General features: G+C 37.3%; 1 protein-coding gene across 1 annotated transcript; it reads left to right on the top strand.

Moving 5' to 3' along the window:
- The first annotated feature begins 10,026 nt into the window (after window positions 1-10,026).
- Window positions 10,027-21,634, top strand: LOC136815094 (uncharacterized). The gene is made up of 10 exons (XM_067071532.1): window positions 10,027-10,118; window positions 11,068-11,344; window positions 11,741-11,802; window positions 12,823-13,022; window positions 16,187-16,416; window positions 17,192-17,266; window positions 17,760-17,812; window positions 19,097-19,263; window positions 20,696-20,806; window positions 21,056-21,634. Exons 2-10 carry the CDS (start codon window positions 11,084-11,086, stop codon window positions 21,223-21,225), a joined length of 1,329 nt encoding a protein of 442 aa, XP_066927633.1. The 5' UTR covers window positions 10,027-10,118; window positions 11,068-11,083; the 3' UTR covers window positions 21,226-21,634.
- Window positions 21,635-24,842: the final 3,208 nt, after the last annotated feature.

The following is a 24,842-nucleotide window of genomic DNA, read 5'->3' as shown; positions in this document are numbered from 1 at the left end:
ACGTCCATCAGTGAAATCAAAAAGTGGTGCAAGTTGCTCTGGGTACGAGATTGATTGCATAATCACACGAACTATTTTGCTTTGAACAATCATTGAAATGTTCCAGTTGTCTTAAAGCGGGAAACTTTTAATCATGAATAAACTTCACTCAGTTACAGTAACGGCTTCCCCATCCTATCCACGACTCGCACGTTTTGTCGCACTTTTTTATAAGAACATCCAAATTTATCTCAGCTTTCGGATGCTCCTTACTGAGTTTTAAGGCTAAAAAGGTTCTTAACATGTTCTTATTTTCACTATTTTGTGATTATTTTTTATTTCCCCTGAGAAATCGGGTATCTTAAGTCCGGAAAGCCTTAAAATATTCTCAACTTGTTCTTTTGGTCGTGAAGTCTTTAGTTTATTCTTATAAAAAGCGTGTTGTCTTCCTTGTGGAATATCATCGAAGATTGCTCAATATTCTACACGCGCACGTATGATGCCTATAATGTCTGAAATGATGCAATGTGCTATTATCAGAGTCTTTTTTGCCAAAAATGAAAATATGATAGACCAAAGAGCGTCATCTTCCTAGCCATAGTTTTCTATAGGATAGTCGAATCTAGCCTAGTTAACTAAGCCCGTATTCACAAGGCTAGGACACACGGCTAATGGCAATATAGCGTTTTCGGCGCTTTAAAGATTTTTTATATTTACGGATTTTAAGTTTGCCTTGGAATACTGTTTTTCAGTCACAACACAGATTTATCCTAGTGACTGAATCAAACTAGCTTAGATTTCTAGGCTAAGTCGAATCCAAAATTTTTGGAAAATGTTTTTAAATATGATATCACATTATATGCGATGATGAAACTACAATTCTCTGTAACTCGAAATCGCAGGGAACTGCAAATCTGTTCGAGTTAAGGGAAATTTGCGATTTAAGGGGACTGGTTTATAAGGCATAGTTAACTGAAGGGACTAAAAGATTTTTCGATTTATTAGGAGACATTTGATGTATAGAGGCTCGAGTTAAAGAGACTCAACTATATTGGTATATTGTAGATTCTGTTTTTTGGTTCATTTGCCAGTTTGAATTCAACCTATTCAAGAATAGGATCACTCGAAGTAAAGTCAAGCCAGGTGGACCTGTTGATTTAAAAAATTATTGATCCATCTTTATTACGTCTGATGATGAAATCTTGGTATTTACGACACGGCATCTCTTTGATGAATTATAAATAGATCTAGCCTTCTTGCCAAATACTACGAAAGTATATCGATGTTTGTTTTCTCTATTTAGTGACTGAGCGAATTAACGGTAATTGGCATTGGATGGATTAATTGGATTATAAATAAACATGATTTTACTTGCCAGGACTTTATATATAGAAAAGTTTAAAAACGAACGCCAAAAAGATGATAATTTCATGTGCTATATACTATATGGGCTAATATTTCGATCGGTGTCAAATAACCTCGGCTCTCGAAGCTGAGCCAACAATCCTTTGACTAATGTTTTGGTCTGTCTAGTCTAAGAAACCTCTTCATTGGAAACTCGGTGAGAGTTCACATTGCCACAGGTCAGATAAGGTTAAATTTTCAATAAATGAAATTGAAAATCAAACCTTTGGAACCTCCAAGTTCCAAGGCTGAGTTTCCAGCTCCTGTTGTTAATCATGTTCCCGATAACTTTAATTATAAGCTCTGAAAAATGATAGTGATTTCTGCTCATGATATGTATAGGGCAAGAATACATGACAAAGTGTAATCCCCTAGACGATTTTAATTGCTATGTGTATGGCTCGTATGAATCTAAATGCCATGGTTTGCCCAGGTTAACGGACTGCTTAGATATTTTCATCAAAATTTGACTTTTAAGCGCGGTGCCTGGACAAAGCAAAACAATTGCACCAAAACAAATGTCAGTGATAGTAAAGGCGGGAAAATATGGTGGTATGGCGTTATGGCGGTATACCGGAAGAAATCGGCGGGAGAGTTTCGATGAAACTGGCAACTCTACCGACTGTAAACTCTTTTCGGCAAAAAAAAACGTTTGCGAATTCTCTTCGGCTTTGGGCTTTTCTCTTAGATAGGATTCGTCTTAGAATATAGCAAAGTCTAATGTCAATCATGAACATAAACATTAGAAACATCGCGTTTGTTTTAAGGCCCAAGGTTTTGATTCCCGGGGGGGGGGGGGGTAGCCCAGCAAAATGACTGACGGGTATGTGCGGGCACTAAGGGTGTGTTTTTCAAGGCATCCTAAATGCACTGTAAGGGTGGGTTTTTTGCCGCCTGCACTGTAAGGGTATGAATTTCTAAATTCTAACAAAAATGAAATTGTCCAGTCAAAGTTTTTTTAAGGGATTCAATCCCCTTTACCTAATTCTTTTCAAATATTGGATCAAGTACGTATTGGATCCCTTTTTAGATGCAAAATTACATAAATATATACTGTATAGAAGAATCACACCCAGCGTGTCTATTTTTTATTTGTTTTGATTCAAACGACATAAGGGTATTCAACTTGGCGAAAAACGCACTGTAAGGGTGTATTTTTCGGGAAAAACCACTGCACTGTAAGGGTGCGATTTTGAACGCCAATTTTTAGCCCGCTCATACCGTCAGTCCAAACCCCCCCCCCCCCCGTTTTGATTGTTTTGGCTGAATAACCAAGCCAGATCTTCACGTTGGCTATATCCCTTTAGAGCATGGTGTGTGCAGACTGTCTCGTTTATTATGAGATCAGATAAAGCGAAATTTCCCTAAATTTCGCCGAAAATCTAGAATTGTATTTTCAATTTCCAATCTTCATCATCTCTTGAATGCTTGTTTACCATTTCAATCTTCTAATTTCTTATTCGACGAGAGTCAATAAACTTGTTTGAACATCTGGTGTATCGAAATTTTCACTTTGCTTTGCTTCAATATTGGATTGAAATATTTTCGTCAATGAATTACGAAATAATTGTAAATTCTAGTGAAATACTCTTGGTTTATCTCTTCTTTGCGTAACCCTGACGAGAATTGAATGAAATACACTATTTAAAATACTACTTTCGGGTACCTAATAGCCGTCCCCCCCACTAATTAATTTTTCGAAAATTATCCACCCAGGACATTTTTATTCCAACCCCCCCCTTATTAAGTTTTAAGATTTTATCCAACCCCCCCCCCCCCCCCCAGCTTATTCCAATCCCCCGGCTGTTAGGTACCCGAAAGTAATTCACCAATGAATGGTCTATCTTTCATTGAAGTCTGATTCTGAACTTCTATTTTTAGAATTTCTTGAAATGGTGTTTTGGATGGATGTGATGCGTCATTATCTATCATTACCGTGGCCTTACCTCCCTTATACGAATCAAGAACCTCTCTTGAAACCCTCCACTGAGTTGGGCTAATTTCTCATTTATTATGGTATATCTACTGAGTTCATTTTATCTGAACAGAAAGTTCGCATGGAATGTTTTGAAGTCTTCCAGTCTTCCAAGATTTATTCTCAAACTCTTCAAAGAGTCTATTTCCCGCTGCGGCTTTTTAAGAGAAAAAAAGCTGAGACAGGTATCATAAATTTTCCAGGTCATAAATATTCAATCTGTCAACGAGCAGAAGTCATCTCTCAAAAGTATGTTTCCTGCCAGGAATGACCTTTAAAGCTAATAGTAAAAATTGCTAGGTTGGTCGGAACCACATAGCTCTCTAATAAAGGCTTTATGGACATGTTGGATATTGTAAGTGAAGCCGTAAACATTGCAATATGTATATAAAGCTTCGGCTAAGATTCAAGCACATATACTTCAACCGTTTAAGAATATTACTCTCTGCTAAGGTTGTACAGTAGCTGAGAAGATCGAAGAAAAACCCATCGTCCTTCATTCAAACTGAAAAAGGAAAAGCAACATCACTAGAATAAGTACCTTATGACGTCATCAAATGGCAATAAAAATCCCTCTTTTCCAATTCTGTTGATAAAGATAGATAAACGTTTATCAAATTGATCATTATGTTTTCATGTGTCGTCCAAAATACTCTACGTGGTGACCTATCCCTCGCTCAGCGCTATCTTTCTTGCCACGTGACGAAATCATCACACGAACACCTTTTTGCTCCCCGTTAACTCGCACAGACGAAACACTTAAAACTTTGGAGCTGATCGTTTTCGGCTCCTATGGAAAGCAGGTCTAGGAAATGGTACATGGTTGTGGATTTACAACCCCGAACCCAAGTCTATGTTCTTAACTTCTTTTATGTATCATTTAGACTTGATTGATGCGTATTAGTTGTATGGCTTTCGATATCTATTAACAAATATGTGCTAATTATCTTCGGTTTTTATTTTCGCTTTCAGACCTCTAGGTCTGAATTTCAGACTAGAAACTACCACAAGGTACTATGGTATATTCAAGTTGTAGATATTGTTTAGGGTTTTGAGTTTGATATTATCAAACTTTTTGTTGTTTTTAACGTAGGCGATCGTGAGAATTTCTCCGAACTTAATGTTATGATTTGCGTTTAACCATATGAGAAAAAAGATTGGAGCAAAGCTTAGTACGTGATTATAAAATCTCGGTAAAAATAAATATCAGTTTTGATACGTTTTCTAAGATAACAGAGATTAACGTCGAACTTTTTTTGTCAAAACAATTCCAGTTGTGAAGGGAAAGAAAAAAACATATGACCGTGTACTACTATAAAAAGAGAAAAAAGGTATTAACGTGATGACGTTGTGTATTTGGTGACGTCATGTCAAGGTGTGTTGGGTCATCAGAAATTGAAGAGCTATTTTCAAAGTTCATTCAAACCATGCTTTTTTATTACCAATTGCCATTGACGAGGTTGGAGTCGAAGAAGGGTCCAGCAAAGCTATTTGAAATTTATCAATAGCTTTCTCAATATTATATCACAGTGTCTTAGTATGACCGACCATGACAAACTTCATTCTGCATCCGACTTCCTTATTGCGACCATGCATTTTGAAGTCGAGATTTACTTCCTACTACTAGTTGAATGACCATGCCTTTCTTAACCATTGTACAGCTTTTAAGCTTATTTTCTTTCCCTTTAAACCTTCCTAAATGGGGGGGGGGGGGGTTTCAGGGGGTACCCGATTCCGCAATTCCGCCAATTTTTTCTCCAATTTCCGTCAAACCGTCTTAAATTGAACCAAAATTCCGTCACCGAAATTTCCTTTGAAATTCAATATTTTTGTCGAAAATTCCGCAAATTTTGAATATCTTTTACCAATTCCGAAATTCCGCAAATTTTTTTGCTAAATTCTGTTTTTCCGCACTAAAATTGTCTAATTTTCCGTCTCCGTCAGAGAACCCAATTTCCATAATTCCGTCTAAATTTTCGCCAAATTCCGCCACTCCGTCCGAAAAAAGCTCCTCCGCCAACCATGAACCCCCCTTAAATGATTTCCTTATGGCTGATCCCCGGGGGGTGTACTATCCTTGTCGACCGACGGGGGTGCTCCGCTGAGGTTCGAAAAATGGACCCTACGTGGGACTCGAAATTTGCGAAAAAAGTGACCCTGAATGGGACTGAAATTCCAAAATTTTCTCAAATTTTCTACTTTTTCCCCAAATTTTCCAAAAAAAGGCACCCTACGAGGGATTGATTTTTCTATTTTTGTATTTTTGCGACCCTACCTGGGATTCGTGGAGGTTAGAAAAGGTACCCTGACCAGCGGAGCATCCCCGTAACCCATCTTGCCCTAGTACCCCCCCCCCCCCCGGGGGCTGATCTTCTCCGTTCATAGCAACTATACTACATTACTCTCTAGTAACTAAAACTGTTTCATTTATTTCACGAGAAAAAAATAAGGAGAATCTTCCCAATGTTTCTTCTCTATTTGGGATCGTAAAATAACTATTTTGAATTCAAACGGGGTGTCCAATTTGTTCGAATTATACAGAAAGATCCGAATAATTAGCGAGAGCAGTAAGAGAGTTATGTATATTGTATATTGTTTTGATTAGGCTCATCACCAATGCTTAATTTCTGTTATCAGATGATAGCAGAGAAATATGAAATTAGCCAATACTTAAAACTTAACGATATTGATATTGAGTGATTGGCTATTAGTAGACAGCTGAATATCTTTAAATCACAATTAAGATTGCACCATTTTGGTTGCATGCTTATTACTTTTCCTCGTTCTCCTAGTAGCCCCGATTTCAGCAAACGAGCGTCTCTCTTATGTCCCTGCCCTCTATTAGACGAATCAACAAATTAGTTTGCTAGAGTCTAGATCGTTTTTGGTCGTGTATGTTTTTGCATCGACCATGTAACTTGTTTATGCGCCTCATTATATAATAATGATTGTTATGTTATTTGTTATTGTAAATAAAAATTGTAACCATATCCTTCCAAGCAAAACAAACCATTCTGTTATATGATAAAGAAGTTTAATTGCTTTCATTCTGACGGTGTATATAATCTTCCAAAAAAGCGTTTTCCTCTTTGCGGGATAAACGTTACTTTACTTTTCATAACACTTTGTTTTGCACGGCACGACGTTGTCGCATTATGCAAGGTTGCTTGTTTATGTGAAAAAGGATTTGTGTAAATACACAACTAAAATTGTTGTGCTATGCCTGTTTATGTGATGCTAAAGGACCCAGCTGGCACACAACTTTTTTCGACGTTTATCTAACACATTCATAACGTCCATATAACGTTAAATGAACGTTAAAACAACGTTTTGTGCTACCTGGGGAGCTTTAGCACGCCAAGTCTCGTTAAAACATGAAAAAGTTTAAACAAACGTAGACTAGTAAACCATGCCGTTGTTTCCAAACCATTCTCCCACGGCAATCTCTATTTTTAAGAACACTTTATAAGCTCTATTCCCGCGTTTCTGCGTACTACAAGGAAAGGTAGACCTGTTAGTCTAAAGCAAATGAAGAGTCGTGTCTTTAAATCTTGTCTGTGAATATCAACGAGAATCGGACAAATTCAAAATATATATCTAAATAAAATAAGAAAAATATATTTTGGAACAGGACGCAAGTAATATTTTTCTACAAAAACCGAACCATTATGTCAACCATTTAGACGACCATACTCTACACGTATAAATGGAACATTTACTTTCACGAAAGTATGTATATAGATACGAAGCAAAAGATAGAGGTACAGATAGATAATAGACAATCAACAAAGATACAAACAACCTGGCTATACCTGGCTCACAGATCTGTTTAGTGAATTTCGCGGCGATTGCCTACGTCCCTGGGGGGGGGGGGGTACTTAGGCAAATGGAGGGTACGATATGTGCATATGTGCCGCCCTTAAGGGTACCTTTTTTGGACTTCCAAAGTCCTGCTAAGGGTCGGAAAAATAGGAAAATTTCAACTTTGGTCAAAATTGGTAAAATTTGTCCCGCTAAGGGTAGTAAAATTCCGAAAAAACGTTGTGTGCCAGCTGGGAACCTCACAACCACCAGAACTGCTCAACGTTAAAAAATTCGCGAAATTTTTTGGATTTATTTTCGCGAATGAGCCCTTTGAAAAATTTCGCGTGGATTTAATTTCGCGAATGAGCCTTTTCAAAAATTTCGCGTGGATTTAATTTTGCGAAGGGAAGAAATTTAAAAAAAATTTACTTCGGTCATCTTTACGATTTTCTTGAAACTTGACAATTTTGCTAAAAACAACTATGGTACAAAAATTCTTTCTCATCATCAAAATTTTCAAAAATGTCAAATGCAGAGCGTTGCTTCTCTGGCAAAACCCACGCGTCCTCGTCGTCATCTTCGCCGTTATCTTCTTCCTCCGTATCTTTCAAAAATTCGCGAAATTTTTTGGATTTTTTTTCGCGAATGAGCCCTTTGAAAAATTTCGCGCGGATTTAATTTCGCGAACGAGCTATCCCAAACGATTTCGCGAGTTTTATTTTCGCGAAAATGGTGAAAATTCGCGAAACCGCGAAATTTAATCTCGCGAAAATTAATCCGGTTAAAGTAGTTTAAGTTAAAATTTTTGAAAACGGCTTTTCCCTGAATATTTCAATTCTACTTGATGACAACTATTTGAAAAAGTTTCCAACAATTAGAGTGAGGCCCTATCGAGGGCCCAATTCTTTATCTTTTAGTTTTTAACCTCACACCAATCCTTTGAAAGCGGTTACTCTCAGGTACCTAATAGCCGGGGGGTTTGGAATAAGCAGGGGGCTTGGAAAAAATCTCAAAACTTAATAAGCGGGGGGGGGGGGGGTTGGAATAGAAATGTCCTGGGTGGAAAACTTTTGAAAAGGAGGCTAATACAGCAGAATTAGGACAAAAGAGGGAACTTTCAAAATCATTTTCCCAAAAATTAATAAGCGGGGGGGGGGGGGTTGGAATAAGAATGTCCTGGGTGGAAAATTTTCGAAAAATTAATTAGCGGGGGGGGGACGGCTATTAGGTACCCGAGAGTACAAGGCTCACAGCTTTCAATTTGTTTCTCTGTGGATGGTCTTACCCACAACCTTCTGTTTGGGAGAAAACTAAAGTTCTAAAAATTAAGGTCTTGGAAAGAAGAGAAATAGGCATTAACTTGACAATTATTAATTTCTGTCTTTAACTATAACGTATTTGGACCGTATTTTTAACAATATGTTTGAGTGGACAAGCCAATGCATTGAGACCTATTATTTATACAGACATGAATTCAGTATTCATCTATATCAGGCGATGCAGTTTGTTTATGTTTATGCAGAAAAAATTTCTTCGATAATTATAACCCCAAATGACATCCTATCAGGAAACAAAGATTTTATAAATAACCATTCGTTTGGCTACACTTAGCTTTGGAATACGTAAAAAGTGTGTAAGGGGAGTGGAATTTCTAACGATTGACGTTCAACTGTTAGAAAACTTACCTCCGGTTTTTCTTTGTATTAACGTATTGTTTGCGTGAGTGTTTTTTTCTTAAGGCCGAAGAATTTTGACGCCTTGAAGTTTCCTGGATACGATTGCTTGTCCATGCAAAAACACGCAAAACATGAATGAAAATCGTGGACATGAATTCAACTGCTTAGATCACCTCTCTACATAATTCTTCAGTAGATACCTGTATTTTTTATAAGGACAAACTATATGAGAACATAAAGCTTCGATGGCCAAAATTCTAAGAGCAAGTTAAGAACATTTTAAGGCTTTCTGGATTCTAGTACACCCTATTTCCTATGAAAATGGGCAAAAATGCTCGAAAAATGGTGAAAATAAGAACATGCTAAGAAAATGTTTAGGCTAAAAACTCAAAAAGTTAAGGACGTCCCAAGGCTTCAAAACATTTGGATGTTCTTATAAAAAAACAAACGTGTATCTGCTTTGAACAGCCCCCCTTTCTCCATTTTATCGTCATGCCTGGTTCAGTAATATAAAGTCACCCCTATCAAAATAAAGAAGAGCAAAACTTTGTGGATACGACGTATAAAGCCAAGTGTCTATAACTCGAGCCCCCTGTCCCTGAAGGAACCAGCCACAACCATTCGGGATTTGGAGACATATGAGTTATGGAGGTTTGAATCATAGTCCTCATCTTGATTCCGCATAATTTTCTGATAAAATGATTTTTATTGATAAGTTAGTAACAAAAGATTGGGCTCTTCCAGAAAAATCTGAAAATGGGGGGGGGGGGGTGGAGGATTTCAAAATCCCCCCCTTATCAGAGCAAGTTTGCCCCTAAAACAAGGCAAATTTTGCACATTTTTCACTACCCCCGGATAAAATATCCAATATATCCTCCCAACCACCCTCCCCCAATGTACAAAAATATTTTCTTGAAAAGCCCATTGCAAAAATCAATTTATTAGGTGTATTCATTAACTGGGTACAGCGTTGCCCCGCACTAAAACATTATTCAAAGAAAAAAATACGGGACAAATACAACTGAGCACTTTTGAATATTGAATCGAATTAATTTTTTAGAGTTTGAAAATTCTAAATAAATAGGGAGTAATCAGTGATTGAGATGAAGTCATATTTTCTATACTTTCAAGTCTATAAATAATGTCTCATCATAATGAATTGACAGTGGGGAAAAAGGAAAAACAAGGAAAAATTCTTAGCCAACACTTTTTTAAAGTTTGAAGAGGAAGTTGATGGTGTCTCAGACATGCGAGTGTTAAACTTTAATTGACACTTTCGGGTAAGTATTTTATCTTCATTTAAAAATTTTTCGGAGTATTTTGTTGTTAATTACAACACCCCTGCCAAAACCCAGCCTCACTGAAAAATTTGGCAAAATATTCATCCCCGGTGGGAAAATACCCTGAAATTTCAGCCCCACTGGAAAATTGACTTTGATTTCATCCCCATTCAAAATTCAATGTTTTAAAATTGCACTCCAAACCCATCCCCACTGGATATTTTAACCTTAGAACAATAGAATTTCTATCCTCATTAGCAATTTTTATCCCCACTGAGGAAAAAAGCTCCACCGGGGCTGTGAGACAGGGGTGTTTTACAGGGGTGTTTTACAGTACTCGCAAAAATTTATCTCAAAATCTTAAGGTAATGCACACTTTATAAAAGGGATGGACTTACTTTTAGTCCGTCATATTCTGATGTTGAAAATTCATTAAACAAAGTCTATTTTTTGTCCTAGAAATTTATTTTTTGGTGCCTAGGTGATTTGGGTATTTGTAATAAAGATGGAAAGTACTCTTTGCTTGCATATAACACCACAACCATCTTATATAAGACACTAGATAGAGCTGCTCCGTCCCTATTTGAATCAAAATACTTCGACATTTTTGATAAGTAGACCATAGTTCGGTGCAGGCAATTTGATCGATCAAGCTTTCGTCGCTTCGCGCCATTCAGGTTTTTTTGCTTGGTCGAACACAATGCCGGTACCGAACTGTAACCTACTGTGACCTACTTTCGAGAAAGATGGCCTACTGTTGCTTGGGAAATCCACAGTAGCTCTGCTCTATCTAGGATTTTATATAACTTCACAGAAAAAACACACACGTGTACAATATTTCGACGTTTGTCTTTGTCAAGTAATCATATATATCAGTATAAGATATCTATGCAAAAGTAAGCGCGAGTTAGTATAACATAAAATAAATACTTATCCTTTTTTTCTTCAGGGTAAGCTGTTCAACCATGTCAGCAAAATTGATCTATTTTCTCGCTTCCGTAACTTTTGTATGGTGTGGCATACCGGATTACTGGAAAGACCGGACATATACCACAAATAACGGAACTCAAAATACACCTATACCTTTCACCATCGAAGCAAGGAACACAGAATACAATGAGAAAGATTCGCCTCGTGATAGTTTCTTGAGAACAAGTTTATTAAATTTCACTCATATCGATCTGTGGGATAAAACAAACGAACCACCTGTTAACCGATCGGGCACTGTAAGTTTTTTTGTGTTTGGTGTAAGTTTCATTACGTAACGAATTTTATCGTAATGCTTTAGACGGAAACACCCAAGTATTGAAATTTCGGTGGTGGCAAATTTAGAAAAGTTGAAATTCGCCATAATTAGTGAAAACTAGAATTTGAAGCCACTTATTTTCTACATAAGTTGTACTATCCATGTTGTTCTCATGCAAACGCTGGGTTGCCGTCAGAATCTGAAAAATGTTATGTGTGAAAAAAAACATGCAGGATTCGATCATTCATCTGAATGCGGCACAAATTTCAAGGATTGACCTTTTCTCGTATGTGACAGATTGAAAATTCGCCACTAGCCTTTGGTATGAAACTCGATGGTCTCTACTCTAAATTGAACTTTTCTTTCTACATTTCAGCTTCACCGACTTGTCTTAAATACGGGATACATAACCCAACTCGAAGTGCTTGAAGAATTAGGGTAAGAGAGCTTAGTATACAAAAAAGCTTGTGTGTTTATTTTCTTTGTAATGATCAAGAGGGCTCATTGTAAAATGTCAAAATATGCAAAAAAATGCCTTGGGGAAATTCATCTTCATCCCTTAAAGCTAGGGTGATCGAACTTTAATCAATCTTTTTCCCACTGATAGCTACTACCTGGAAAATGAAAAAAAACTTTCCTAAGACCCTAGGGGCCGTCCACATAGTACGTACGCACTAAAATGTCGAAAAATTGAGTACCCCCCCCCCCCTGTACGCAAGCGTACGCAAATGGCTATACCCATGGCGAGTACGTACTTTTTCATTCACCCCCCCCCCCCCCTTGGTTGAAGAAAATTTTGAATTCAAATCGTTTGGTTCGGACCTTTATTTCATACATGAAACCATAGTATAAGAAAGCCGCGGCTGGAATATGTACCGCATAAAATTTCTACGATTAAAGTAGTAATATTCGTGTAATAAGGTAAATACTCGAGTTACACCTGTACAGTCAACTCTTTCTGTGATTCGTATCAAAATAGATATTCGTCCCCTCAGATAAAAAGTCCTTTAAATTACTCTCTGTAATTCGAATCTTTTTCTCTAATTCGATTAAAATGTTTGGTCCTTTGAATATCGAATCAGAGAGAGCCAACTGTATTAGTTCGCCACGAAAATCCAGAGGTTAGTAGTTATTGAAATTAAATGGTAAAAAAGTTCGAAGATTCTCACAAGCTTGTATTGTAAAGAAAACAAAAGTCTCGATCGTCTCAACAAAAAAAGATTTGAAATATACGCTAATATACGCTAAAATTATCCTCGCTAAAATTTCTACGATTAAAGTAGTCATTTTATTAACACAAATTGAAAAATTTCAAAACCTTAATTAAAACCAGCCGTGGTGTCCTTGAAAAAGCAAATAAAATTCGTGTTAATTTTTTGCGTGTTAATTTCAAGGCCGTTGAATACTTGACTAGTAATATTCGTGTAATGAGGTAATCATTTTTTGTGTCTCTTTTAGGGACGATGGGACAGTTCCAGTTCGTCTTCATACCACGTGGTTTAAAGAGAAGACTGATGAGTCGGTTGACCACGACCCTTTTTATTTGGAAGATGCCATGGTCACCGATACCATGTTAAATATCAGCATGAATTTGGAATGGGAGATTTTGTCTCAAGATGAAACCGACAAAGTCAATAAAGATCGCTTCTGGGTTATTGGTAAACCTCGTTTTGATTTGCAAAATACCTTATCGGGGAAAACTTCGTCGGGGAAAAGTGACGAAATTTTGGACAAGTGACGAATATTTTCCCCAACGAAAATTTTCCCCGGCCTTAATGCGTTTACCAACTACCAGCAAGTGACGAATTTTTCCCCGACGAAAATTTTCCCCGACGAAGTTTTCCCCGATAAGGTTTACTTTTTGGACCTACCCCGGTGGGCTGTAGGTCCTATAAATTAACCTCTGTTCGTTCGTCCGTTCGTTCGTCCGTTCGTTACTAGCTTTTCTCGGGATTGGCTCATTAGTTTTTCCTAATTTTTGGCACAAAGATGCAAAATGGTAATGCCCAAAATGTGACGGAGTCCGATTTTCGAAAAAAATTCATTTCCGGCCGAAAATGCCGGAAATATGCCGGAAAAACCGGTTTTTTGGCATTTTCTCGAGATTTCATCATTAGTTTTTTCTGATTTTTTGCACAAAGATGCGTATTAGCAATGCCTAAAAGTAGTCCGATTTTTGAGAAAAATTCTATTCCGGCTGAAAATACCGGAAATATCCCGGAAATCGCCGTTTTTGCAGATTTTCATTGGACTTTTTCCTTATATTTCGTTGTTTTTTCACACAAAAACATTATTTGTAGCAATGCCCACCATCAAGCATGGTTTAATTGTCAATGAAATTGATTTTTGAAGCCGGAACTTTCTAAAAATCGCCGGAACAGCCTATTTTCGCCGGAAAAACGGCATTTCTTGAATTTCTCGAGCTGTACTTTATATTTTTTCATGAAATTTTGCACACTGATGCAAAATGGCAATACCTAAAATATGACAGAGCCTGATTTTCAATTAACGTACTTTTCCGGCCGAAAATGCCGGAAATATGCCGGAAAAAACGGTTTTTTGGCATTTTCTCGAGATTTCATCATTAGTTTTTTCTGATTTTTTGCACAAAGATGCGTATTAACAATGTCTAAAATATAGCCTAGTCCAATTTTTGAGAAAAATTCTATTCCGGCTGAAAATGCCGGAAATATTCCGGAAATCGCCGTTTTTGCAGATTTTCATCGGACTTTTCCTTATATTTCGTTGTTTTTTCACTCAAAAACATTATTGATAGCAATGCCCACCATCAAGCATGGTTTAATTGTCAATAAAAGTGATTTTTGGAGCCGGAACTTTCTAAAAAATCGCCGGAACGGAACAGCCTATTTTCGCCGGAAAAACGGTATTTCTTGAATTTCTCGAGCTGTACTTTATATTTTTTCATGAAATTTTGCACACTGATGCAAAATGACAATACCTAAAATGTGACGGAGCCCGATTTTCGAAAAATATTTTTTCCCGGCCGAAAATGCCAGAAATATGCCGGAAAAGCTTTTTCTGATTTTTTGCAGAAAGATGCGTATTTGCAATGCTCAAAACATGGCCGAGTTCGATTTTTGAGAAAAAATTTTTTCCGGTTGAAAATGCCGGAAATCGCCGTCTTTGCAGATTTTCATTATATGTTTTCCTTGTATTTCTATGTTCTTCACACAAAAACATTATTGATAACAATGCTCACCATCAAGCATAATTCAATTGTCAATAAAACTGATTTTTGCGACCAGAACTTTCTATTAATTTTTCCCTACAACCCTTCCCTCTCCCCCCATCAACAATCAATGATGAATTTATTGCGTTATGCATTTTCGCTAGACGATATATTTTCTGACTGATTTTTTTCTCCTCGCATTGCTATCTAACTTTCATCATCAGGTAGGTCCATTCAGCATCTAGCTTGTTTTATTAGAACGTCCAAAAATATTATCAGATATTCTTAACTTTTCGAGTTAACAGACTAAAATATTATTCGTATGCAATTTCTTAAGAAATTAAGTATTTTAGAGTCTGCAAAGCCTTGATGTTCTTAACTTGTTTTTGATATTTTGGCCATCAAAGCCTTATGCTCTCATATATAGTTTGTTCTTATAAAAAAAGTCCATTGAGTCTGGAGTATTCTATGCTATGCTTACGGTATAGCAGGCTTCTGCTTTATCTGATATTCCGATTGCGGATTGGCGGCCGCCCGCGCTAAAGCTCTAAAGAAGCGGGCCAATTTCCCATCGGAGAGGAATGATAGTCGGCCTTTGATGTGCCGCACCATCAGTCGGGTTCAACAGCCCTTGTGCGTAAACCTATAGATATTTCGGTTTGACTCGCCAATCCCCGAAAACGAGGGCTGGGTTACCAGACCTCCCGCTGCAAAATTCTTGACGCGGTCTCGCAAAATTCCGTAATGTAAACCTTCCAGATGTTGAAAATTTTCCCGAACTTCAGAGCTTTAGCGTGTCGGATGAAAATTTCACCATCTGAGTGCCATTAAGCTTCTGCTCATCCTCTAGCGAAAAAAGTTTCTTATAGGAAGTATATCTATAGAGGTCTGCGATTCAGACTAACGTTATGGTGCAGTTTCCATATGCGCGATCTCGTAAATTTAAATATATGAAGCTCGCGAATAGAAGCTCGACCCATGCTCGGGATACATTATCTTTTTTTAAATTTAAGCCTGGATATCCTTATAAGTGATCCTCGTGATATTCATGTCGTAATTTTGTACGGAAGCACCCAATAAAGACCGGGTGATGCTGCTGAATCTAAATTCAAACAATAAAACTGGTGGCAGCACTCGGGCTCTTTTGGGTGTTACCTGGACGTCCGTTAGAGGGTCAGTAAACGCGGGAAAATATATAGGCAGAGTCAGGGCGTTAGGGCGGTTTACGGGAAAAATGTTGCGGTAGAGTTTGGAACACTGTAACACCGTAAATACCTCCGCCACTGCTTACTCCGCCTCCGGGCTAACCACCTTTTTCAAATTCATCCCTTGTTTATTATAGTATTCTTGTGTAGCCGATAGGATCGTCTAGGTGCTACCGTATAAAAACATGACGTCATGAATATCAAGAATGTCAAGTGCGTACAGGCCGGTCTCCACTTGCGCGCGCTCCAATCTCACTTTTTCGAGCAAAGCTTCCACGCTATTGGTCAAAAGAAAAATGAAGTGCGCGCTACATTTTTACGACGTAATCTTTTTTCCAAGCAATTAGAATTGAAGCCAAAAAGTGCGATTGTATCGCGCGCAAGTGGAGACCGGCCTTAACATAATTTTCACTTTTATCAATTTCAGACGAGTACTTGTGCCATTACGCTGGGACTAGTGCGCGTATAGTCAACAATCAGTGTGTCATTCCATATACTGAGGTTATCGAGTATTTTCGAGGTCTGTGGGAATATGATAACGTGACGAGTGAATTTGCAAAGGCTACGCGTGATCGAGTCTCTAACGATTATCCATGGCTTAAAGATGTTTGGAAATGTTCGTACTCAGAATATGGAGACTCGCCTCTCTCTTGTCCGGTAAGCTAAATCAAAAATAACACTTCGTTGAAAGGATACTTTTGAGTAGATTATCTAAATCCTCCTTTTTGAGGATGTTAAAATGAAAACTGAAGAAAGAAAATTTTTTCCTACTTTACCAAAAAAGTGAAGTTGTAGTTCTCCTTTCGGAATAATCAACTCTTGAAGTGTTGGGAGACTTGGTTAGAGTTTGCTAGGAAGGAATAATGTCAAAATTCTTTATGTCTACGAGGAAAAGAATGCAATAACTTGAGATATTTTGATGTCAAACCTCCCTGAAAAAATCTAACCCAGTCTTTTTCTTACACTACCAAAAGTTTACAAGGTATTTTGAAGAAAGAAAAAAGAAATTATAACGCTTACACTTTTTGGTCAAGCAGGAAGAATCTTCTTTCTTCATTTTTCATCTTCATTTTCAAATTCAAACTTCAATTCCACTCAATAAATCATCCTTCCAACGAACATTTGATTTCCAGACTTTTTCATGTAATAAAATACAGTGGAATAAATAGAATCATAAAGTTCAAGAAAATTCGAAAAAGTTCGAGCGAAATATCAAGATACAAAGAACGAATCTACAAATTGCTACAAGGTGTTTCATGTTGGCGCAATCTTCAGGCAATGCAGGTGTATTGTAGATTTTATTTTAACTCATGTAATAAAATATACTTTAGATGAATAACCCTAAAAAGACTGGCATTAAATAGAATAAATTCTAGTCTTGTTAACAGTCAAAAACGCCAAAAGGTCTTTCACTCATTCTTTTTCACTCCAGCTACCTGCCAAAGAGAAAATTGAATACCTGAAACCTGAAGATGTTTGGCTTCCAACCATCAAAACCTGGTACCGCGTAAGTATTTTCTTACGTTCGTTCGTTCGTTCGTTCGTTCGTTCGTTCGTTCGTTCGTTCGTTCGTTCGTTCGTTCGTTCGTTCGTTCGTTCGTTCGTTCGTTCGTTCGTTCGTTCGTTCGTTCGTTCGTTCGTTCGTTCGTTCGTTCGTTCGTTCGTTCGTTCGTTCGTTCGTTCGTTCGTTCGTTCGTTCGTTCGTTCGTTCGTTCGTTCGTTCGTTCGTTCGTTAGGAGCCTTAATTAGGGGTTGTGCATAATCAAAATTGCGTCTTACATAATTATAAAAATCACCTAGATGCTTAAATGTATAATGTTATTTGTCGAATTTCTTTCACTCTCGTGTGGCTTAAGTTACACCATACAAAGGATTTACCATAGCACCCTACGTCCAAATAGGGATTCGTGTATGGTGCTTGTTGACTTATATAAGTCCTCATACCTCACACCTTGATATTGATCATCGAATCACATACTTTTTTCTTTTTTTTAATTCAGTACGTGGCATTTCCATTGGGAATGGGATATGCAACTAATCTGACTTACGGACAGTAAGTATAATTTTTCAAATTACGAAGTACATATCAAAACCACTATGTTAGACCCGGGGGGGGGCACTGACCTTGATGACCGACGGGGACGTGCCGCTGGAGTTTGAAAAGTGAACCCTGTCAGATATGAATATTTGATAAATTTGGGACCCTTTCAGAACGAAAAATCTTCCCCCCATTTCAACCCTGAAATGTGGCAAAAATGACCAAAAATCGACCCTGTCAAGTCCACATCTCCAGTCTGAATGTGCTGTGAAGGAAGCTACAATCCGTGCCATAATATATTTGCACTTTTGGCTAATTTACCATTTTCCAAAAATTGAAGTTCGAGTGAGAATGTCAATTTCAGGCCTTCAACTTGATTACATCGTTTATTTCGATCTGGGAGGGATTTATTGGTTTCTAGGCTATATTTCAAGCCCTACTGGACCTTTTTTGAACTTTTGGGTTCTCAGATCCTAAGGTCCTAAGTCTTTAAAACTCTACCCTTCGAACCTATTTTAGAGCACTTACAAATCGATTGTGGTTTCAAAACACCCCGGTGAATTTCCCTTTTGTGCCAAGTATTTTGTGACTGATTGTACCTTAAGGAAAGAAATTTTTTGGCGGATTTGTCTGGAATCCGCCAAATTAAAAAGGGACATTAAAGTAGTAAAATGTAAACATTGCGTGAACCACGTGTCATTAAAGAGAACAATTAAAATCACGTGTCCAAAACAAACTTGTAAAACAATTGAACAATGAAAATTAGGCATATTTGGTTTGATTTTTTATTTTGACATGTGACATTTGTTTTGATTTTGTATCCGCTGCATACAGTTTGTTTACAAATTTCGCAAGTACTGTTATGTCCCTTTAAGTTCTCGTCAAATTTAATTTTTTCGGCCATCCGGCAATAGATTCCCGCCAAATTAATTTTTATTCACTTCATGTTCGATTTTTCACAATTTCTCCTCTAAAAGAATGAATGTTTTCACCCTAATTTTGGATATAAAAATCCGTCATCGGCCAAATTAAATTCCCGCCAAAATTAGCTTTTTCTCTGATCCACTAAAATAAATTCCCTATGAAAAAACTTTTTCGGCCATCCACCAAATTAAATTCCCGCCAATTTTTTTCCCTTAAGTTAAGTATTTTATCTTGTAACTTTATAAATGGAATCCAATGGAATGGAATATTTTTTGAATGTTTTTGATGAAAAACATTGGTAAAGAGGGCAAAAAAGACATGAAAACAGAAAAAAGATTTACGAGGTTAAGGTGTTCATTCTCCGTCTCTTTTCAGCAACAAAACCATCCATTCATACGATTTCAATTTTACCATCATCTTTAACAAATGGACTTTCGATTTCCCTTCGGATTTCTTGGCAGCTTTTCGAGACTTCAGTTTCAAATATGATAAATTGAAGTTTGATGTTTGGTACTGGCGTGAAGATCCTCCAGTTGTCATTCGTAAGTTAGACCATGGATTGAATATAGAGCTTAATATAGAACATATTAAATCCATGGTCAGACGTTGTTAATGGTTGTTAAATGAATCCTATATATATGACCGACTAATATAGGGTTGGGCACGGAGAGGGCTGGTTTAAGTAATCTCAGATGCCTAATAAACAGGGGGAGGGTGGAAAATCTTCAAATTTTTTATAATTGGGGAGAGGGGACCTAATTACCTGATTACTCTCAGGTACCTAATAGCCGTCCCCCCCCCCCCCGCTAATTAATTTTTCAAAAATTTTCCACCCAGGACATTCTTATTCCAACCCCCACTGCTTAATGATTTTTGGGAAAATGTTTTTGAAAGTTCCCTTTTTTGTCCTAATTCTGGTGTATTAGCCTCCTATTCAAAAATTTTCCACCCAGAACATTTTTATTCCAAGCCCCCCCCCCTGCTTATTAAGTTTTGAGATTGTTTCCAACCCCCCCCTGCTTATTGCAAACCCCCCGGCTATTAGGTACCCGAGAGTAAGGCTGTGCACAAATGAAATATTTTTTGTTAACCCTTATTCGTACCAGGGGGAAGCTGTTTCTCTTCGGAGGTAAAGCTAATAATGCTAGTAATGTTAATAGCTCCTGAAATAATAGAGCTTTTGACATGAAACTTTTGTTTAGCTTCAGAATAACTATTTTCTAAAGCCTTTGTTAGAATACAATAGCTATTTATAAGAACAAAGGAAATTTTCGGTTTATGCTCACTTTGGGCATGATGAGTGCCAAATTTCATTCAAAAAGACCCACTACAATCAGTGCCATAATATATTGGCACTTTTGGCAAATTTACCATTTTTCGAAAATTGAAGCTCGAGCAAGAATTTCAATTTCAGGCCTTCAACTTGATTTCATCGATCATTTCGATCTGGGAGGGATTTATTGGTTTCTAGGCTATATTTCAAGCCCTACTGGACCATTTTTGAACTTTTGGATCCTCAGATCCTAAGGTCCTAAGCCATAAGTCTAGCGTTAAAACTCAGAGTTAAAACTCTACCCTTCGAACCTACTTTAGAGCACTTACAAATCGATTTTGGTTTCAAAACACCCCGGTGAATTTCCCTTTTGTGCCAAGTTTTTCCTCGCTGATTGTAGATCAAAAGTTAAGGGGTGGTACAGGAACAGCCCCCTAGTTTTGAACCACCCTTAAAAGCCTAGTGTGAATAGGGTTGAAGCCAAATATAGAAGAAGGATACTGGCAGCGCTGATTATAAACTTTTCTCTTTTTTACACTTTTTGTAACCAGAGGAATGTAAAGAGATGGAAAAACAGCAGTGTTTACTGCCAAATATTAATGCAGTGATGATTGTAGAATATGAATTTCTATGGCGGAGATGTGAGGGAAGTCTTTATTTTCCCGTTTCACCTTACTACAACTCTCTTTTTTCTTTTACAGCACGTGAAGAGCCAGCTTCTTTCTTTATCATGGTGTGTATAATGATTTTCCCGTTCACTGTTTTGGTTTTTGGATTCATCTTTCTCCTGCTGTTTAGAGCCAACAAGAAAGGTATTTATTTACTTGTTCCCAAATCGACATATGTCAAGAATCTCGTTATTGCAAATTCCTTTCGTTATCAAAAATGCATGACCTTTCTGCATATTCGTTTTAGCGTCACGTGAAGTTCTGATTTCCGAAATTGGGCTCTTCCAGATCGAAAAATGCTACTTATTGCTGGCCCAGAGGGGTTGGGGTGATTTACCCTAGATAATGTAAACCTGTACAAACCGGAGAACTATAACTGTCTTTATTTCAAAGGTTTCGACACGAATATATGGCGCTACTGGAAGCACAAATATGACCGAGGGATTACCGAGAAAACAGAGAAAACTATGAAGAAAGAATATCTTCAGGAAAAAGTTGACGAACGAAAAACCAAAGAATTTTTGGAAGCAAAAGAAAAGGGGCAAGATAATCCTGAAGCATGATGAAAAATATGTTTAATATAATGAGTTTCGAATTTTCACATCTTTTTTGTAGCTTTTAAGCCCTCCTGCACGTTCTAAAAGGCTGAGAGGTGACCAAATTAGGTCTTTTTCCCAAATAAACATTAAATTGTAAAAGTGGGAGGAGAGGTTTGGATTTGATAGAATGTGCACTTCGTCTACCAGGATTCGAACTGTTCTTGTATCCTAAAAATGCACTTTTTTGTAAGTTAATTTACCTGTTTATTTTCACCATCGCTTAGGCGAGACCAATATAATTTGTTGTTCTACGGGCAGATCGTCAGCAAAATATGGGTAGGTCGGTCGGTAAAATAAAAATAAATTTTTCATTTATCAGGATTGGTAAAGTATCGAAAATGTTTTTCAAAAAATATTTGGATCAAAATTTCACTTTTTTTATCTTCGATGAATATCATGATAAAATCTTAGTGTATGGAATGCTTGATTTTCTAAATTTTTCAATTTCTTGAATTAATTTTCAGCTTAATTCAAATTTGATTCTTACAAATAACTAGTGTGTAAAATATATTGTAGTGGAAATTCAATATTATTATTTTTTTGATTTTAGAAAAAATAGGGTCGGTCGGGCCCGTAGAACAACAAATTAAATTGGTCTCGCCTTATATATAAATTTCACGGTTTGAACCAATCTCGTACCGAGACCCACTTCCCACTTTTTGATCTTACTGATGGAATGAAATGATTTTTTACAAAGTGAGCTAGGGGGCTAGGCTCGAGTTTGGGTTCAAACATTTATATACGTACACATCCACACTTTCATGAAAATTTTATTATTATTTAACATTTGTAAATATTTTGTGAAAAATTATAACTCTGTATAAAAATTATGTAAATTGGAAAGTATTGTATTTTAGTTGTTTTTTTTGTTGAGGAAATGGCCATATAAATAGAAGCTTACCAGCCTCATCATAGCAAGGAATTGTTGTTATCAACTAATATATAACCCGGAGGGGGATACTAGGGTTGCGAGCTGACGGTGGGCGTGCTGCCCAACTTTCATACCTCGGACTCTTACCGGTGCGGGACTAAAAAGGAGAAAACAAAGGAAAATTTTGTGAATTTTACGACCCTTATAGGGACAAATTTGGCCAAATTTCAATCTTTCCGGGGGTAAAATGTTGAAATTTTCCTATTTCTAGGACCCTTAGTGGTACTGAAATTTGATTTTCTGATTTTTCCGATCCTTAGCGGGACTTTGGACCTCTATTTGCCCAAGTACCCCCTCCCTGGGATATACAATTGACTGATTTTTGCCGATTTCTTATGTTCTAGCCTTACACCATCGACCCTAGAAAGGGGGTGGTAAAGATTCCTATTGACATCCCAATGGAGATAGCAATTCTATGTTTCCATGGTTAAAAAATCCAGTGGGATATGGTTTTGGAGTGCAATTTTTAAACATTGAATTCCGAGTGGGATGAAATCAATAAGTCAATTTCCCAGTGGGGTTGAAATTCCAGGGTACTTTCCCACCGGAGGATAGAATTTTGGCCAATTTTTCCGATGGGGCCTGGGGTCAAAGCGGTTCTGTGTCACAGTCATAGGGGTGCCCCCTAATTGTGGGTTTGTATACAACTAATTATCCATAGGCCTGCACAACCTCGTTCCCATGTATATCCCAGACTTTATTTACTTTACTGATCGACGCCAGAGAATATCTAGCGCTATCAGTAGGCATCAAAAAGCTGATAATACACAGGGAACGAGGTTAAGGCCTACAATTTCCTATTAAACAAACATTTTTTGATTTGATGATGGGTTGTCTCGAGTATCTTTCGTTTTGCAAGATATGAGGAGCTTTTTTATTTTTACATAGTACATTTTGGTAAATTATGTGGATTACATTGAAAAAATTGAGCAGAGGATGTGATAAAATGATACATATATAATATATATAAATGGAAATGAAAAGAAATTGACCAAATTATTTTTGTTTCGATAGAACTTGATACTTTTTCATAAAACATTTTCAGTATTTAAATTTATGATTAATAATGTTGCTGCAAATCGACAAAACGGTAACATTTTCGTATTTTCCATGCCATCTATTGAGAAATTGTGACCTAACTTTAGACGATTATAAAACGTAATCTGTATCAAAACAAAGATCTAATTTTGGGTCAAATAAAGGGGGGCGTACCAGTTTGCTGGTGTGTCGGTATTGACCTTTTTTTGCGTCGGTATTTCGGTGATTAACAAAAAATATGTCGGTATTTCGGTGTTTGAGATGCTTTTCGGTGACGGAAAATGTTAAATTTTCAATCGGTGATACGGTAATTTTTCTCGAAACGTCAAAGAAACGGTGCTAAAATCAAGGATTATTTCTCAGAAATCCCTCCTATGTGATATGTCATATTAGAATTTTGAAAAAAACATGATAATATTAATAAGCAAAATCTTGGAAATACTATTCATCTTTTGTCGACAGCTTGAAAAAAATGTCGGTGTCGGTATTTCGTAAAAAATGTGTCGGTATTGCGGTAATTTTGTGAAAAACTGTCGGTATTTCGGTGTCCAGGACCCTCGTACGCCCCCCACAATAAATACGGTTGCCGGCGGGGTACGGCCGTTTTTAAATCGAGTGCCCCGCCCCTTTACTACCTTCGACCTACCTTGTGGGGCGGATACCGCCCTCTCCGCCAAATCGAGGAAACTTTTCTACCGGGCATTGACTTTTTACAGTAGAGGACGTCTTTGAAAATTGATAAATTTTGAGACGCTTTTCCGAAAAAACAAAGCTACGTCTCAAGATCAGGGACGTCGTATCACAAAGCTTAAAACTCTAGCTGTTTTTTTCTTCACACATGCTCTTTGGCCTCGGGAAAAGCTGCATGGAACAGTGGACTGGACAGGGGATATTTAAATTTCTATTCGCCTCATTTCATTTTCCTCACTACATTTCTCTCAATGAATTGCTGATGCTGATTGCCAATTTTGGTAAGAGATTTTTTTCATTCGTTTTCTAGCTATGTTGGAATTTTTTGTTTGACAGGTGATGGTAATAATCTTTGTTTTCTTCCTCCTGATCCTTGAACTTGTACGAACTTGTCTGGTGACTGGTTGCTGGTGGACATCAGGGCTTGTGGATAGGTCAACTTTTGGCATTTTTTGGCTTGAAAAAATCCCAAACATATGAAATTGGTTCCCACATGTTCAATCAAGGTTGTTCGGGCACATGTTCCGGTTCCGGCCAGGTTTTCGGGGGTGAAAATCTAGCTAGAATTTTGTGGCTCAAACATCATACGTAGCTGTCAACTCTCCTGCATCATTGAGTGGGAGACTCTCACCAGCTCTCACATGCCAACAATTTCTCCGGCATGAAAAAAATTCTGCCAAATCTCTGCCAAATTTCTGGGATTTTCTTCTCTCGCATTTCCAAAAATTTTCTGATTTCCTGAAAAAGGTTACAAAACAGGTTTTGAAAGAACGAACAGGCAAATCTTCTTGATTTTGGAACATCAGAACAAAAAATCCCTGATTTCCTGATTTTCTGATTTTGAAAAATTGGATTATTATTAATTGGGGAAATTTTTCTGACTTGGAGCTCTCCCGCATTCGCATTTTGGTGAGGCGAAGTT

The sequence above is a fragment of the Clytia hemisphaerica genome, unplaced genomic scaffold (assembly GCF_902728285.1).
Source record: "Clytia hemisphaerica strain Z4C2 unplaced genomic scaffold, Clytia hemisphaerica genome assembly, whole genome shotgun sequence".
In the NCBI taxonomy this organism is placed as follows: Eukaryota; Metazoa; Cnidaria; class Hydrozoa; order Leptothecata; family Clytiidae; genus Clytia; species Clytia hemisphaerica.
This window is presented reverse-complemented; position numbering and strand designations above follow the sequence as displayed.

Excerpts from the sequence above, each read along its gene's own strand:
- LOC136815094 (XM_067071532.1), top strand. The coding sequence starts at position 11,084 with ATGTCAGCAAAATTGATCTATTTTCTCGCTTCCGTAACTTTTGTATGG. Across the intron at positions 11,345-11,740 it reads CTGTTAACCGATCGGGCACT|CTTCACCGACTTGTCTTAAA; the intron begins GTAAGTTTTTTT and ends TCTACATTTCAG. Across the intron at positions 20,807-21,055 it reads GTTTAGAGCCAACAAGAAAG|GTTTCGACACGAATATATGG; the intron begins GTATTTATTTAC and ends TTTATTTCAAAG.